Genomic DNA, 18,076 nt, shown 5'->3' with positions numbered 1-18,076 from the left:
CTGAATTCAGAATGAGAGACGACCCAAGCGTAAGCTATCAAAGGCCCAGCGTACGATCCAAATGTAAGAGCGAGGCCACATTACAAAACAGGGCACTGAAGATATTTTTTTTATTCTGACACTGATAACAGTTTTCATGATGACAGATTTCTTGAAATCAAAAGACTTGAGGATACTTCAAAGCCGGGCCTCAGTTAGCAGTTTGAAGGGGAAACTCACAGAGGTAATATATAACATCACAAATACTTAGTCTCACAAGGCTAGCATCCTGTCATTCTCTGTGTATAGCATTGTCATTTTGCTCTATAATATAAGACAAACTCACAAATATGGTACTGCATAAGCAAATCAATACTCCCGGTTTTCTTTTAATGCATGGAAAACATTTTTTTTTTTTTTTAATCTCACCAGCTGCAACTTGTTGTCACCTCCATTTAATCTTAATTACAATGCAGTGACTCTGACTATAAAACTCACGATTGGAAATTAAAACGTGAAGCCCCGGGCATTATTTTAACCATGCTCAATAGACTGATGTGAACCCTGCACTGCTTGAACAGGCCAGTGGCAGACTGATGAAGATCTGCAGTGTGTGAGGTTACTGTCCATACATTTATATGTCAGGCATACGCACTATCTATTTTCATTTTATATCGCTTGACCTCTCATTGCAGTTCTAATCTCTAAAGCAGTGCTGCATTTATGGGAAAGTGTTCTTCAAAGTCCCACCAACATGGCTCATGGCTGTTTTAATTTCATGTCTTTCACTCTTGTATGCAGATCTTATCTCTGTCACTTTCAATTAGAGGAGTGCTGCAGGGAATCCCACTCTTTTTAATTATAATTTTAAACTCTCTGCCTCTCTCTGCCTCTCTCTCTTCCACTCTGATGGCAGCCAAGCAGTTGTGTAATATTTGCATTGTTTTCCAGGATGGAGTGAGCCTAAAATAAACCACGCATATATCAAAGGCACACTGTATATTTTTCGAATCAGATCTAAGCTTTACTGTTTGAAGTGCCTACACTTCTCCCAGAGACGGCGCATGGCCTTGGACCCAGATATGTGAAGTGTCTATCAGACCCTGACTCTGTTTTTTTTCCCCTTACAAAATCAAATACTGAAAGAGTGTTTAAAAAAATTGAGAGAAGAAATACAGGTTTACAAATTTAGAAGATTAAACTTTGGTCTCCAGAATCAAGCAGCTGTGCTTTAGCATTAAAGAATACTAATGTTCTTTTGGGAGCCACTTTTGAACACATAAACTCAAGGAGGCTAAATGGCTGTCACCGTTCTACGAGGCATTTTTGTTGTAGCTGCAACCAGCAGCAAGTAAAAGACACAACAAAGGTTGGTTTGCCCCATTATATAAAAAAAGAAATTCACTTTGCATGTGGAAGCACATTGCTAAAAACAGTATAAACGGATATTGGCCAACCCAAAAAGGCAAGTTCTAATTCTAGGTGAGTCAATTTAACGCCAAGCTGGTCACAAATTTAGTTTAGTTTATCACAAATTAATGTTCATTTATCCAGGGAACACTCCACACACACCCCTCTGCCTCACATTCCTATGATTTAACATTTTCACACATGGGAGCTGCAAATACAAACGTCTCCTGGCAGCAACTGTGAAGCACCACTGGAGTAGCTGGGGTTGAACCGCCTTGCTCAAGGGCACCTCAACATTAGAGGTGAGGGAAGAGAGAGTGTTACGTATTCACACTCCTCACCCACGTTTTCCCAGCTGCTCATGGGAACTCAAACCATCAACCTTCTAGTCACACACCTGCTTCTCAAGCCTCCCGGCTACCAGCACCCACATGTTTGAGCTGTGGCTCAAAGCCAGATTGGCATCACGCTGCCAAGCTGCTTTAAGAACTCTTGCTTTTCTAATCGCCTTCGATTGTCACAGTCATCCCTCCCAGAGTTTGGATCTTCTCTTACTGATCCCTGCTCGTTCTCCACCTGACCATCCCAGGGCACCGTCTGAGTTATTGCACCTCTGAACATTTTGTATGCCTCAAATTTGGTGAAATTAGACCAATTTTTCATTTGCTGTCCAAATAAAATAAACGAGCACCTACTGTTTGGCTGAATTTCAGCAACAAGCTAAAAATAGAGCAAGAGGATGCAGTGATGGACAACAGCTCTCTCCCTCTCTCCTTCTCTCTCTCCTTTTCTGTCTGTAACGGGGTCTGCAGAGAATGCTAACCATTTTCTGTCATCATCCCAGCATTTTTGTGTTTAATACAGCTGTGTGTCATATTGTTCGCTGATAGCGCCATATGTAGGGTGCGAAATACATTTCCTTCCAGAGAGCTTTTGTTTGACCGTGTCCATCATTCTCCAGACTCAATTCTTGTTGAACAATTTAAGGCAAACATGTTATATACTGTAATACTCTGCAAAAGATTGTTGTGTGTAGTGAAGTTGTACTGCCAAATGCTCCCCTGCTCAACAAGCAGCACCACAATGTTCTCTGAATTCTACAGAGGCGTGTGCTAATGTATTCAGCCCCTGACCTCTGTCATTTTATTTGAGCATACAAAACAGTGTTAATTTAAATTTAATGGCTGTTTGTCATGGGAAAGCACACTGGGCCTGTGTCGGAGAGTGGCGACTCACCGTGCATGCAGCATCTGGTCCGATGCTATGCGGGGTCGGAGAGGGGCCGCGACAGGACATTGGCTCATGTGGAGCCGGGAACCAAGCTGCCATGGCTTTTGTGAACTGAGAAGTCACTGCAAACAGCCGTGACGTCGCACAGTGCATTAATATAAAATGGAATGCCGAAACAGACTTTCCTTTTTCAACTTTGAGAAACTGCTTAAAATTTATGGATGTGCATGTCAAGAAGCTCTCAGACACTCAAAGTAGGCTTTTTTAGAGGCACGATTACCCACCTCTCTAATGCTGGACCATTAGCAAGCACATTTAGCTCAAAATCATACCACTGAGTCCTGTTAATACAAGTGAAATGTCCTAGGATGTCCTCAGTGGCTTCATGAAAAGGAAGAGGACAGCATTCTCATTTTAGGGGCCTAGACTTATTTATATAGACTTACCTGGTTCTTAAGGACTCATCCCATTAAAAAGCATTATACCTGTTTGGAAGGAAACTTGTCTGAACTGTTTACCTACACACTAGCTCTCAATGTCTTGTCGTTTCCATCTCTGTGTCATGTATTTGAGATCAAACTGAGGTCTAATTGCCTGCATCCGCTGCTTTAGAGACTAAAGCCTGGGCCACGGCACCCTATTCTCCCAGGCCTGCAATCCACATAGCCGGTGCCACCAGGGGCTGCCTCTGCCTCTTCACATACACATATTCCATTCACCCCGCAATCTGACACAAACCAGGGTGAAAAGCAATCTGACCTCTACTTTTGACACAACGACCCTCGGACACCGGCGCTATCGTGTCCAATACAGATTTTGCTTGCAGACTCCCACAGAAACGTCTTGCTCTACAAGCCCTTAATGGGTGTCTTTGTTCCCGCATTTTAAAACAAAAATAGACATGTTATACATCAAAAATGTTCCACATTTTCTGCTGAATCTAATGATGCCAGGGTCAAAACAGCTGCAAAAATAGCTGGCAGAGCATCTGTCACAGTCAGCCATTTAGCCGGCAGCCTGCGCTCGTGCACTGACAAATGGCTTGTGTTTTGCTTTGCGTTACTATAGAGTTTTCAGATGGTTTTTTTGGTGGATTTTGGGAGAAAAAACTGTTTTTAATGTGATGAGGTGCTGTCCATGGTGTTGAAGTAGGCGTGCTAGGTGCTGAAATAGGTGGCGCCCTCCGTATGAAAATGCCTACAGTGCGATCACAAGTGTATACATGTGAACGTGCATAAAGATGTGGAACACTTTGGGGTTTGAAGATACACTCACCCTGATTTGTGGTGATTGTGGCGTAGACAGGGGCAGTGGAGGCATGGCGGGCTTAGTAATGAAGACGACCAGCGTGTGGTGGTGTAGTGGCACAGCAACAGGAGAAGTTCTCATCTACATCACTGCACTGCAGATTAAAAAGCAGCCATGATGTCTGGAGGATGAAAGCACTCCATGTAAAAGGTGACAAGTGAGCCACAAAGCATTTTTGAGGAACGATCAATCTACCCCACTCCTCTCATTGGCTGTGGCAATTGATTTTGATTGTGTGCCGAGATGGAGTTTAATTAAATTAGAGGACAGTCTATTAATAGCTATTTCCAGTTCACAGAGGATCACACGCCGTCATTCTGTGCCGTTTACCTTTTGCAGCCCATGGCATGTGCAGTGATCTGGAACATAAACTGACACAGACCCAAACACACACACACACACACACATTTTTCTTTCACTTTGTGGGTGTCTGTATTATGTCTAGTCATTGCCATGTGATTTTCATCTTCACCAGGGCATGTTGCATGTTGTCAGAGTGCTTCTCATTTCCTCTGCTTTCTCTATGCACAGATGAAAAACATTATCAGACTTCCTCTCATGACGTGGTAGATATCACACTCAGCTGCTGCGGCTAGTCCAATATTCCCTTGGAAGTGGCATGCGTCATCCTCTCGCCCTTCATCTCTCTTTACAGGGAACCAGTACCATCATGTAAGACCCGGCAGCTGTTTTGGATGCTGCTCGTCGCTTAAAATCTCTCAGGTTTTTTTTTTTTTTTAAATGCCGCAAATGGAGAATGAGGAGATTAGTGCTTACACAGATTTTTGACCTGCTGGGGTGGAGAGGGGTGAAGAGGGCAGAGAGAGAGATGGAAGAGATTCCTGATCAGAAACAGATTAGGTCTCTGATGAAGAGAGGCTTTTCCACCGTGGGGCAAGTCATTATGCTCAAGGCACACAGTCACTTTATACTGCCTTCTCGAAGGTCACATTTAGCGTCTAGGCAAGTTTAATATTCAAGAAGGTCATATGAAATTGTAATGCTTTCATCTTCGTTCTTACCTGCGTATTAACTTCACTGGGGCGGGGCTGCTGACAACAGATGGCAAAAAAGACACAAATGCATATGGGAGTCTTTCCTTATCATATGAGGAGAGTTATGAGAGTTATGACGGCTTTGAACAAGTTAGTTCATGACTGTAAAAAAAAAAAAAAGAATTCTGAAGCTCAGTGATGTGTCTCAAGTTGCTATCACTGTTTGTTTAGCTGGTAGACTTTCAATGCTGCTGTGCTCCAGTAAATGTTTTTACTTCATGCATTCACCACTTTGACATACAAGTTATTATGAAGAAGATGGTTTTGCAATAAAAAAGTGGGATATTCATGAAAAGGATGCCCTTGTGTGAAAGCCAGCTGCAAGATGAAGTCAACCGCAAATTAAAGGCAGCTGCATGATGAACCACAAGGAGATCATAACCAGTATAAATGGACCACCAGCCCTTCTGTTAAACCCTTCAGGGGCTAATGCAGCAAGGAATAAATGCCCCTAAGCATTGAAATGTAAATTTGTCATATGCAATGTTTACTTGTGCCCACTGGGACTCCAAGCCTGCCACTGTGCACCAGAGGAGGCTAGAAAAAACATCTTAAAAGACATTCACATATACAGGCTTTTATATATTTTGTTTTTCTATATGTTGCTGTGTTCTTTGGTTGCCTCGTTATAAATAAAATCTAACACTAATAGCACTACACACATAAATGTTGGCTTTCTTATTGGGTGGACACTTGCAAATATTCCTATGTATATATTGAGCTTATGTTTATTTTATATTTGATATTTCAGAACATTCTCAGTACATAACATTTTTGTGGAGTATTTTTGTTTTTACTTGAAACAAAAAGGAAAAGGATTTGATTTTATTATCTGTCCCAGTGATCGTCTATGCAGCGAGAGAGAGAGAGTTTGCAGTCAAGGTTAGGTGTTGTTCTTTTTAGCATGTTTACCTGGCGGCGTAGCGTAGAAACACAGAGAGAGATGAATGAGTTGAATTATAAATCTTTCCGGAGTGGTGCTTGGGCTTTTTTCTTATTTCCAAACCAGACATGCCATCCTGCATTCATAATGTCAGTTGTCTTCAGCAGCTGCCTTACAAGTCTCTCTGCATGAAAATCTCCCCTAGATACTCCAGGCCTCCTCGATAATTGTGCTTCCATGGAATTCCAGTCTAATCCTCTATATCCACTCAACCTGTATATAAATCTCTGCAAATGAATTGTGCAGTATTGCATAGATTTCGGCTGTGTTTTTTTTTTTTTTTTTTTTTTTTCTCATTATGAATACCTTACAGTCTAGAGTTAGTCAGGTTTGACCCCCTTCTTAATTTAATGACTTAACCCTCCTGTTATGCTCAAATTTTCTAACATCTTTTATGTTTGGGGTCAATTTGACCCCAGCAGTTTAAACCTCCACAAAATTATTATGATTAAAATTGTTACCAAAGTTTATGTGTCAGGTACTTTATGTTTTTTTGTTGACTACCCCTCCCCCATTCATTTTTGGTGTTTTAATGGCTTTATATTAATTCTAAGTATAGATTTTTGTTAAAGTGTGTACAGGACATTGAAAACATATGATCATGTGAATTTCATGTTTACCTGGTTGTACCCATTAAATTAGGAAAAGTCATTAAATATGAAGCAAAAAAACTATGTTAATCATTTATTTAGAGACGTTTAACCTTGAATGGGGTCAAATTGACCCCAAACGTAATAGGAGGGTTAAAAGGGCTCATGCAGCTGGAAATGAAAGATTTATGACGTGATTTTTCTTGGCAATCAGTAAAATCGCCCTGAGCAGCTTATCGTCTGTAACTGAGCAAACTAGCAACTCCATAGTGATATTATAACATTTTTTGGACATAAATCAAATATTTGAAAAAAAAACAACAACAAAAAAAAAACATTTATTCTCATTACCTCTATAATCAGCATGTGAGTATTACGGGTCAGGCCTCTCAGATGTTTGTGCGGTAATTAAACAATCAAATACATTGCTTATTGATCTCTGTTGATTCTGATAAGCTGTCATCAATCCTGCAGTGCAACTTGGTTGTCATACACTCATAACTATTGTGCTGCACCTGCCTCCCTCATTCTGTTTGACATAACTCTGACCTGAGGCGAACATGAGTCATTTGCCCTGGCGCACAGGAAGAGAAATCCTCCACTCACTTCTGTCTTTGCGTAAATACCTTAAAGTGCACCAGGTGGCTTCTGCTGGAACAGAGTCAATTGGAGTGTGAAAAAGTCAGTCCAATTTCGCACAGTTTGCAACAGGCATTATTGCAGGAGGCATTGTTTTAGTGCAATATTTACTTTCTTGGTAAACTCTGACAGCATGCCGCTATGAATGGTGAAAAGTGTCCCAGGAAAGCACAACTTTGTTCTGTTGTTCACATGAAATATAGGCCCGTCTTTACATTGACGTGGTAAGCAGTTAATGTCATTTTTTTAATAATTGTGTGCATGAAGCCTTTGAATCTAGTAGACATGTTGCCATTGCCTGGAATGGAAAATTTTAACTGTTACTGTATCTTTGGCTCAACTTATTTGACTGTCTTGTTTAAGATTATGCTACCCCTCTCTATTTATACTATTTTACAGCAATGCAACATCTGTATGGGTAGACCCTCTCTTTGGCTGAAATAATCCAATGCTGTTCAGGGACCTACACCTCATTTTGTTAGTTCTAACTAAACCTAAAGGATCAAGCTGTCCACCTGCCTCCGAAGTTGAAAATCTCACGATTCGACTCAGCATTCATTTAGTGATATATGAAAGTCTCATTAATTCATGCACACACACAAGCCATGTGTGTGTGATGGGGAGAGAAAGCCGTACCTGGATGTGTGTGACCGATTGCTTTAACAGGCTGCAGGCCTCTGTGCAAATGCTTTTGGAAGTGGATAATGGAAAGAGGGAGAGATGAAATAAACAAGAAAGGATGAGATCAATCACGAGTAACCTTGTGCCGTCTTGCTCTGAAGTGAAGGTTTTTAGACGCTCACACAGTTGTTACCTCTGCATACTGAGAGCACACAGAGCTCAGGCCAGTCAAGTGCCTGGGCGTCCCCTTGACTCTTCCCGTCTCTTTGTGTGTCCTTCTGCGTCTCTCTGTCGCTTGTTCTCTTTCTCTTTGTTTGTTGCTGTATGTTGCTTCAAAAGATCGCATGCTTTAATGTTGCCGCCATGAATTGATTTGGTGACGTTGATGAATCACCTGCGCGGGTATTTTCACTTGATGATGATGTTTGAACCGAGTCAAGCAGGATCCAAGCTTAAGTTATCGAGAAGGGAAAATATCAACAAGTGCTTGGCAGTAAAAAGTACATTTACTTGAGTTCTGTGCTTAAGCACATAGTACCTGTACTTCACTCTTGAGTATTTTTTTTTTTTTTGGAAACTTATGACTCTTACAAATGTTGTACTTTTGACTCCACTACGTATCTAGGAGGGCTGTAAGCCCGTAGTGGAGTCATACGTAGATACGTAGATACTCTGACAGATAAGGACTTGTAAGCATAGCTTTGAAGTGAGCTGTTGATTTTCTTCTTCTTTTTTTATGGCAATTGGCCATATGCTGTGTTCCTCACAGGAGAAAAAAAAAAAAACAGTCGCAGCACCTACTCTGAGCTAGGTTTGATGCAAAAGCGTAAATGTGTCATCCAGCTCTGAGAAACAAACAGCGTTTAAATAAAAAATGAAAATCACAATGGCTGTCCTTTTTGTGGATTCCAGCGTTTCTATAGGCTTTGTGTAGCATACTGGTTCTACATTCATTAGGTGGTTTCAGAGAGTTACAAGGTTCTGTGAATGTATTGCGAAGACATTACAGCAATGTGTTGATATTACAAATAAAATGTTCTTCTGAATACTTTACTTTATTTAAGTACTTTAACTCAAGTAAAAAACTGACTGAGCAACCTTCACTTGTAGTGGAGTAATATTGGATATTGTTACCAGTAAGCAGCAGTGCCCACCACTGCTGCTTACTGGTAAATTGCTTGCACTAACAACAGCACTACTTGGTTAACCTAGATTTAACTTGCATATAAAGCTGCCCATCTAAAACACTATATCTTCATGGCTCATCAATACAGTACATCTGAGAAGTAATGTGTCGTGCATTTTTTGAAATTACAGATGGAAAAAGCCATTTGTAATTTGTTTAGAATAAAAGAGGCATATGGGCTGATGTTGAGCTTTTTTTCTTATTTATTCTTTTTTACCTTTAAATATTTAGCAGAGCACAGTTTACTAAGAAAAATGTAAACCTTTTGCGCAATGTGCATTCATACTGATGTGGTTGTCAAAGTTCAAGGCAGTTTATGTTCTCAACAGGTCCATTTACTTCACTAAACATAACCAAGTTATGCTGTTGATGTGATGGTGGAATTTAAACTAATTTTTCAACATCCTAGTTACAGTATCCTTAGAGAATATAAAGGTATTTAAATGGCAAAAAACACATTTTTCCTGTTTGTCAGCTTCTATAAACTATTTTGCACTGCATCTGTTTAAAGTCAAACAGTAAGTACATTACTTATCATGTTGTTTTGACATGAACTTCACTGTGTGCCACCATGACTGTTTTTAATGCTTATTTACTCAGTATAATTTCTCTCAGTTGGTTTCATTCTATTAAGCCCCTTAGGCTCTAACTCATACTTACACTATGGCAAGGTTAATAGTTTGGGCAGTTCACTCCAGTCACACCAGTGCTGGTCAGCAATGCCAAGTGCTAATGTATACAGTAGTTTACAGTAGGTTACAACTATAGCTTTGGTTCTCTGATATCATGAGAGATGTAACGTGTCTCACTACAGAGTGTTGCCCTTCATTTAGTCCTCAGATGATTGTGCAAGTATATCATTATTCCCATTTGCAGTGATTGGCTTGTAGATACATCAGCATCAGCAGGCCATTCAAAATAAGCACATGTCTTCCTGGCTCAAACAAGTTGGGTGGTCTGATGAGATGCTACCCTTATGGTGGTTTTATGGTCATAATCCGAATTCCTCTCCCTCAAACATTCCCACAGTACTTAACTGTGAGGATATGCATACCCTTAAAAGGGTGTGAGATGGCAGCTGAGGCCCTCTACTGTGTACTTTTGTCATTTTGTCTCTGACACAAATCACTGGTCAGATTTCCTACACCTTGAGGGAAAGGTAAACCAACTTTATAGCTGCTAAACCTTAGAAATATTTGATTTGGGTGGAATTGGCGAGGGCCTTCCGAGTATTTCTGGGTGGTTCCGCTTGCCAAAGCAACAGCTGCACACATTGACGAGTGTCACTGCATCTCCACATCTGCACAAGAGTTTGTGTATGTTGGTGAAGCTTGACTACTGGAAAACATTTTCTGTTGTCACAGCATGTTTTTTTTTTATTTTTTACAATTTTTTCCCCCCAGTATTTCTGCTTTATTTGATAGTGACAGTAGAGAGCATGCAGCACAAGCCTTGCTATACATTTGTTCTTTTTACGTTTACCTTATCCCAGGTGTATCTTAAGGTACTGTCTTTTAAATGGCTCTACTGAAGGCAGTGGTCTCTACTTAACAAGCCACATGATAGGGAAATCTGATGGGGCACAAATATATTGCCCAACCGTCATGAGTCCACAGCTTACATTAAACACTTGAATAGCTGCCAGATACACTCTGACAGCAGAAAAGGATTTCCCAGCACTCTTACAGGAATTCCCTGTAAGAGTGAAAAAATGACTGGCTGGGAGTAATGGAAAACCACAGTCTGCAAACTTGTGCATTATTCCTTGAACATACATCATTTGCAATTTTAAACAGTCCTTGCCATAGCCAGCCTGTCTCTTAGGTAGAGTGAGGTGTCCACACACACAGGAGTTTGGGTGATGGAAGTTGGCAGTGACGCAACAGTTACAGGCCCTGTGGTCGTGAACTGCTGTGCAACACCGCTGCTTCCCTCTCTCCTGCAGGGAGGAACATTTCTCGGATCCAGAACTCACAGGTATTTAGGGTCAAGGATGGTTCAGGGAAATTGGCTGGGCAGCCAGGTGTCTGGGGCCCATTGGGACTGAACCGCTGACCGGCTACGCTGCTGCCAGGGTAAAGTTTTACAGAAGAAGGAGCTTTGGCTTGTTTCCATCTCTTTATACTGGGCCTAAAGGCTTCCCCTTGCATTTTCATCTCACAGCATTTTTGCAAGGTGGCAACAGTAGTGCCAAAAAGATCCCTGGGACTGACTCCATTGCCTAGTCACGCTTCTCTTTTTTGTCAGACAGGTGGAGAAAAGTCTTTTGTGGTGCTTCACTATTGTCAGCGTAAGCCTGGCTTAAAGGAAGTGTAGCATGGTAGTTAAACGGGGGACAAGATAATCAACAGGCTGTAATCCCAGAGAGAAGCCAGTTAATGTGGCTGTGATACCCCAGAGTGGTGCTGTGCAGTCACAGCCGAGTCAGGAGCCAGTGTTTTGTATAGTCCAAATGATAAAGAGAATGTGTGTGTGTGAATGAAACACGTTGGGATTATTTTCAAACCCCCAAACCAGGACCTTTAAGTGCAAATGCAGCACTATAGGTGTTTTCATCAGGATGGGGGGGCCGTTATTTCAGCACTGAGCACACCTACTGACACACCTTTCAACACCATGGACAGCAACATGTTGTCTGTCAAAATCCAGCAAAACATACTAGAAAACTGTATTATAACACTAAACACAAATCAAGGACAACATCGGTGTAATGCAACATATTTACTGATCGTCAGATACCGTTTCAAACAGAAAACAAGGTATTTGTCAGCGTGCACAGGCGTATGCTGCCGGCTAAATAGCTGACTGTTACAGATTCTCTGCCAGCTAATCTGTGTTGAACATGATGTTGCCAGCTTCCAAGGGTCATAGCGTAGAGGACAGATTGCTTCAGTCCTGGCACCAATAGATTCAACCGAAAATGTAAACCGATTTTGGCATATATAATATTCTGTATGTATGTTCAGTTTCGAACGTAAAGCTTGAAAGCAGGACAATCCCGGACAAACCAAGCTAGCTCTATTTTTGGACATAAACTAGACTTTTTGAGAAACAACGTAAGCTACGCACCCACATAGTCAGTTGTATTGAGAGAACTCACTTTGTTAGTGAAATGCAAGAAGAGGATTTTCTGTAAGGAGAAGGTCTGCCTCCTCTTGATATAGGCATCAAGATTACTTGGCTGGCATAATGATGCAGAGCTACTGAGGACTATGTGAAACTGTAGTGAGACAGCGGAGGAATGCTCTTTCAGTTGTAGGATTACATTTGGATGAAAATAGCTTGTAAGTTGGATCATGTTCAGAAAGGTTTAGCAGCACCAGCTAGTAATGTAGCTTTGCCGCTCACCATTTACACACAGCACATGTACAGCACTGGCAAGAGCATGTCAAACCAGCTGAGATTCTCCAAACAACAGTCTGATGAGCAAAAACACAATGGCACAGAGTCGAGCACACATCAGTTTAAAGAATAGAGCTTGAAATATGAGCTAGTGTTGAGCTGTGCTGCAGGATTTATTCCTCAGCTATCCATGCCTGGGTCTGATTCTGTCCCCTGCAGGCGTTAAGTGCCCTCTAGAAACCAGTGTGTGAAGCAGTCTAGCAATTTGGCATGTAATAAAAATACAATGTGTTCATGACGGGAGGAAAGGGAATGTTGATTAATAAAACACAGGGCCGTCTTTTTCTCTAAATCTTCTTATTAACTTATTTATGTAGCCAGATTTGCCAAAACTCCTTGTAAGCGTGCACAGAAAGGAGACAGTTCTACCAAGTCAGTTCTATCCATTTAAATCTGTTTTTTAGACAGTTTTGGTCACTTTGAGCTTATTAGCATTGCAGGTATTTCTTGTTAGCTTCTTCTTATTACGACTACTTATTTTTTCCTATTGCAACTTAATTCATGCATGAAATGTAACCTGAATCGACCCTAATAACCACACCTACTCAATAATTGAAGTAGTGAAATATTTGATGCAGGCAGAGTCCTGAATCAGAGCCATGTCTTTGTTGAAACATTATGATGGATGCAGACTATGGAGGAAAAAAAAGCGCCTGTGTCTGTCCTGCAGGGGCACACACCACACCATCTCAGAGTGCAGAGATGCTTGAGTAGGGCGCTGAGAGGGTGAGATGCTGTTCAGCAGAATTACCCTTGAAACAAGGGCCTGAAAGTCATTCTTCAAGTAACCTTGTTCTTATCTATCATTGCTTTATTGAGCCTATTAGTGGCAACCTTAGCAGAGCAGGGTTTCATATTTTGCCAGTTGTACAGGGCTCTCTGTTACAACCCGGCTCTTATTCTGAGATTTTTTGCGAAATCACTGGCTGCTCTCTTAATGATGCATTGTTTTATATCACGGTGCTTAAGAATGATTTCGTCAACAAATGAAAGGCGCTCCAAATCCCTTTTTATCCATTTTTGTGTGTGTGTGTGTGTGTGTGTGTGTGTGTGTGTGCTGCTGCTGCTTTTAGCTGATGCTCTTCAGCTGCTCTGATAATGGAAAGGCCACCTCGTTCTGCTTAGGGCGCTGATGTAGAGCTAACAGCTAAAAGACGAGGGGGGTGAAAAAAAAAGACAAAAAACCTTGATTTGCGTGCTGTAATTGCAGAATCCAGACTGTCTTTTGTGGTCCTCACTTACTAAAGAACTGATTTGTTTTTCTTTGTCTGGCCCACAGGCTCGTCACGAAAGCACAGCGCCTCTCACTGGTGCATACAGAATATTGCACAGGAATCCGTCGACAGCTCCGACGAGGAGTTTTTTGATGCAAGAGGTTGGTATCATATTTTTAACTTCTAACAGATTATGACCTCGCACACGTTACTTTGCCTTTTCCGTTGTTCAACCCCTGTATCTTTTCCTGTCTCTCTCTCTGAGAGAGACAAAAAGTGTCCAGTTCAATTTTTAGACGGTAACACTTTACAACAACAGTACAACAGTTAACATTAGTTAATGTTAGTTAATGCCGTAATGGTTAATTAACTGTTAGTTAATGATTATTATGGCATTTACTAATGTTAATAATATCTACAGTAACCCTTAAGTAACATATAAATTAATACCTTAGCATGAACAGCATTAGTACATGATTCTTACACACATTAGTTAATGGTTAGTTAACTGTTACTTAATGTTTATTACCTGTTACTTAATGTTTATTACGGCATTAACTAACATTAATTGTTGTACTCTTATTGTAAAGTGTTACCTTTTAGAGCTTGGTGCTAACGCTGCTTTCGTTAGAGCCATCAGATGGGGTAAATATTAACTGCACTCCTTTATGAACACCGTTAAAGGGACATATTCCCTCGGCTGTACACACTTGTGAACACCAGTGGACTCTCAGACTCTCAGGAGTTTTGCTTTTATTTCTCAAGGCTGTGAATGGAAAATCAAGGTCAACTGTAATAAATGAATCACAGGATCCTCAGGGAATATTCTGGCTGTTGTGTTGACGGGTGCAATTTCATGTTTTTTTTTTTTTTTTTTTTTTTTTTTATTCTTCTTGTTGTTGTTTTGACTGAGTTGTGAGAACTCCTCCTGCAGAAGAAAGAGTTTGATTGCCAGCGCTACTCATCTCACAGCACCCCGCACCCCCACAGAGAGAAGCTAAACTGAAAAGGTGTCTGCAGTGATGTAACAGCGAGGCACATTTGTGACTGCAGAACAGGGAAAACACAATGGGCTGATGCTGGAGCGATATGTGCTACTGGAGTCGCACACAGCAGGACTGTGGGGGAGACTCGCTGGTGCTGTGGTCACCTCTCTGTTGGAGCAAATTGCTTATGGATGATTTTTTTTGTTGTTGTTGTTATCACCCCTCTCCATCTTGATTGTTTTTATTCAATTTTGCCGTCCAATTTGTAGCCGCAGATTCCTGTTACATCACAACTTTCACAATACATGTAGTCGAGATCTCAGCCAGGCCAGAAATAGGCACATTTGAGAACATTAGGGTACGAGTCTCCTCATTGTCCCAGATGGAGTTCATCACTGGAATATTTACCCACCAATTATCCGCTCCAGCTTGTCCAAGTGTTCATTCCCCCGCGCGATTGATGGTGGCGATCCAAACCAATTATGCATTATAATGTACTCTCGCTTTAAATGCATTAAGATAATCAACGGCCGACGGAGTGCTTTGACAGTCGGGCGAGGATGCACAACATTCCGCCGTATCATCTGAAACGGCGCTGAAAACGAGGCCTGCCGTCTCTGTGGGTAGCAGATTAGACGCCATCTGGATCGTGCTCTGCTCCGTCGTGTTCCACTTCTGAGTTTCGTCCTTGGAGGAGCGTTCTGGCCGGCGCAGAACAGAGTCCTCGCAAATTTACGTCACTTTGTTCTTGTATGCGGGGATCTGATTAAAAGTTTGTGTGTTTTGTCCTTCTCTCCTCGCTGGTCTCAGCCGTTCACCCTCCCCCTCTTAATCTTTTGCTTGCTCTTCCTCTCTTCCTCCCCTTCCTTTTTTTTTTTTTTTGAGTTACCCCTTCGCTCCCCTCTTGGATATTCTCTTTGCCAATTAGCCATGTTTACCCCACACAGTCGAGAAGCGCATGAAATATTTACTCTCACTGCTGCTGTCCCAGAGCGCAGCCATGTATTGCTTGAAATGCGACTGGTGTCATTGAAGATATCAGTAACCAAGAATCATGAGGGGGGGGGGGGGGGGGGGGAGATAACGTGGCTTGCGTTATGTATAACAGATGTACCTCATCATCCTCACATCCTCTCCGGAACAGCATTCCACACTTTGCTATGAAATATCTTTACGGAGAGTGGGAGGGAGCCACACTCAGAGGAGAGTTGTGCTTTGTCTGTTTTAATTACATGGGGAGATAGTCCACAGCTGCGAATTGTGCGCCAAATGAAAACAAGGAAATGAACCAATATGTAGTAGACTGTGATTATTTTCCCGTCATTCCATGTAACCATTGCTGGTAATATGTCCCGGTGATGTATTAAAGGTTTTGGACAAAGCCTCCTCGATAAGCAATGGATTCATTATTCAAATGTGAATTGCACTTTTTGGCCTCTTGCAACAGGAATGAATGCAGTGCTGTTGTGATTTGGGAGAGAGCTGGCAAACGGTCAAGTGAAACCAGTTATTTCCAAAGCCGTCTTTCATGAGGCATGTCTCTCATTCACTTGTAATGAGGGATGCTGCCGTTCACTGTGACATGGAGCTCCTATTAACGTCCAGATGCGCACGGTGAATGAGTTGGTAAAGGTAAAGCGGTCGGCTTTGGTCCTCAGCTTTTAAATCCGACTGTTATTTTCGATTTCTAATTGGCTTCTCTGGAGGCTGATTCTTTGCAGGCTTATTTTTGGGCGACCCGCCCATCACATCGCATTTTTCCATCTTGTGCTGATGCGCAATATTCAAATCATTTTGTGGCATCCGAGAGTTTTTCAAGTAGTAGGTCATGAAAACCCTGGATGGTCCTTTCAAGTTGGATGAAAGCATACCTATCTTAAAAATGATGCTTTGAGAAGATACAGTGTAGAGGGCTAAAAAAACAACATGAAAGTATGTTTAATTTTTCCAAAGAGGTAATAAAGAGAGCTCAGGAGATGTCTTTTCCTTTTGTAATTGCTAATTAACTCCAGTGAATTCAAAGTGGGGCTATGTCCTGCAGAGAAGGGAACAGAGAAAAACATACTGAACATAAACATATGCCCAGCATGAAGGATGCTCTTCCTTAAAAGGAAACCAGCACAAGGTCAGAAAAGGTTGCTGAAACTATGGCGCACTACAGTGGCCTGCTAGCTGCAAGACAGGGGCTCTCAATCTTGGCTGTGTATAATCTCTCAACTACTTCTTAATACCATGGGGCAGACAGGATATATTTGCCATTACCGAGAAGTTTCAGCTTTATATGGCAAGGAACACAGAGAGGAAAACAAAAAGAATTAGATTGAGGAGTGAAAGAATGACTGAGGGGAGTTTTGCGATGTTACTTGGCTCAAATCATCACAACAAGCTTTGGGGAGTTTTATTTATGTGCTTATGATTAATGCGCTCACCCACACTGTATAACCCTGGGCCCAGCAGAGTCATGAAAATGTATGAAAACTGTCAGGAATTTGCTTAGTGCTCCGCTAAAGAGATGAACCCTGCCTTGAAGTGGCTGTAATCTGAAGCTCTGTATGAGAGTTGTTGAATTTTTTTTTATTTTTTTTTTTTTAATCCTTCCTCAACATCTCTGTCCTCCCCCTTGGCCAGCAGCAGAACACAGCCGACCAGCTCCTCCAGTTTTATCTAAGACAGCCTCTAAGCAAGCGAAGCACACTCGAAAAGAATGAAGGTCTCTGTTTCCAAGATAGACATGCCATAACACGCACACACACACACACACACACACGTATGTGTCTACATATAAATCAAACGGCATTTAACCGGCAGCAGGTATTTATCAAAAGGGGACATTCCTGCTCACTGCAGCCTCATTTTATTGCAGCGTCAGTCACTGAAGACGTATTTCACGTGTGTTACAGCTCGACCCGATCACGTTCAGGCTTATTAGATTATTGAATTACTCCAACAGAGAGGATAAATCCACCTGTAATATTTTTGTGGTATTCCTATAGTAACTGTATCACGTCTTGGGTTAGAAGGAATGTGTTTAAACATGCTGGGGCACGAAATTTTAAAAAAGGCTGCCACCTCCGATTTTTATATGGAAGTTTGCATTTGATCCATCAGCTGACAGTTCATTCAGTATAATCAGACTTTCATTCAATACATGTAATATTTTCCTAAACAGATTGCCATAATATGGATATATAGATATAGGTATGGGCTGGGCTTCTGAAACTGAAGCATGACACTTAAATTGGAAGTGCCTGGATTTGGATTTGACTTTGTATTCCTGATTTATTTTAATGCATATTTTGTTGTTGTTGTTGTTGTTGTTGTTGTTGCTGTTGTATGTTTGAGCATGGTTTGTGATGTGTACAACAGTGTCTTGTAAGTCCATGTGGGCTGGGCTTCTGAAACTGAAGCATGACACTTAAATAAAAGAAAATCAATCAATCAAATATAGATATATGTGTGTATGTTTGCATATTCACAGACACTGTTCAGTAATGGGAATCTTTCAAGGAGATG

The 18,076-nt window shown here is 41.4% G+C and overlaps 1 protein-coding gene across 1 annotated transcript in view; it reads left to right on the top strand.

The window, feature by feature from the left end:
• The window catches only part of pitpnm3 (PITPNM family member 3), an 82,957-nt gene that overhangs the window by 2,463 nt on the left and 62,418 nt on the right, over positions 1-18,076 (top strand). Inside the window, exon 2 of the mRNA XM_030067713.1 lies at positions 13,643-13,738. Within this exon, the coding sequence (XP_029923573.1) occupies positions 13,643-13,738 (96 nt within the window). The remainder of the gene's footprint in view (positions 1-13,642; positions 13,739-18,076) is intronic.

This window comes from Myripristis murdjan, chromosome 13, assembly GCF_902150065.1.
Source record: "Myripristis murdjan chromosome 13, fMyrMur1.1, whole genome shotgun sequence".
In the NCBI taxonomy this organism is placed as follows: domain Eukaryota; kingdom Metazoa; phylum Chordata; class Actinopteri; order Holocentriformes; family Holocentridae; genus Myripristis; species Myripristis murdjan.
Note: the sequence above shows the minus strand (reverse complement) of the source record. Positions and strands in the feature narration are given on the sequence as shown.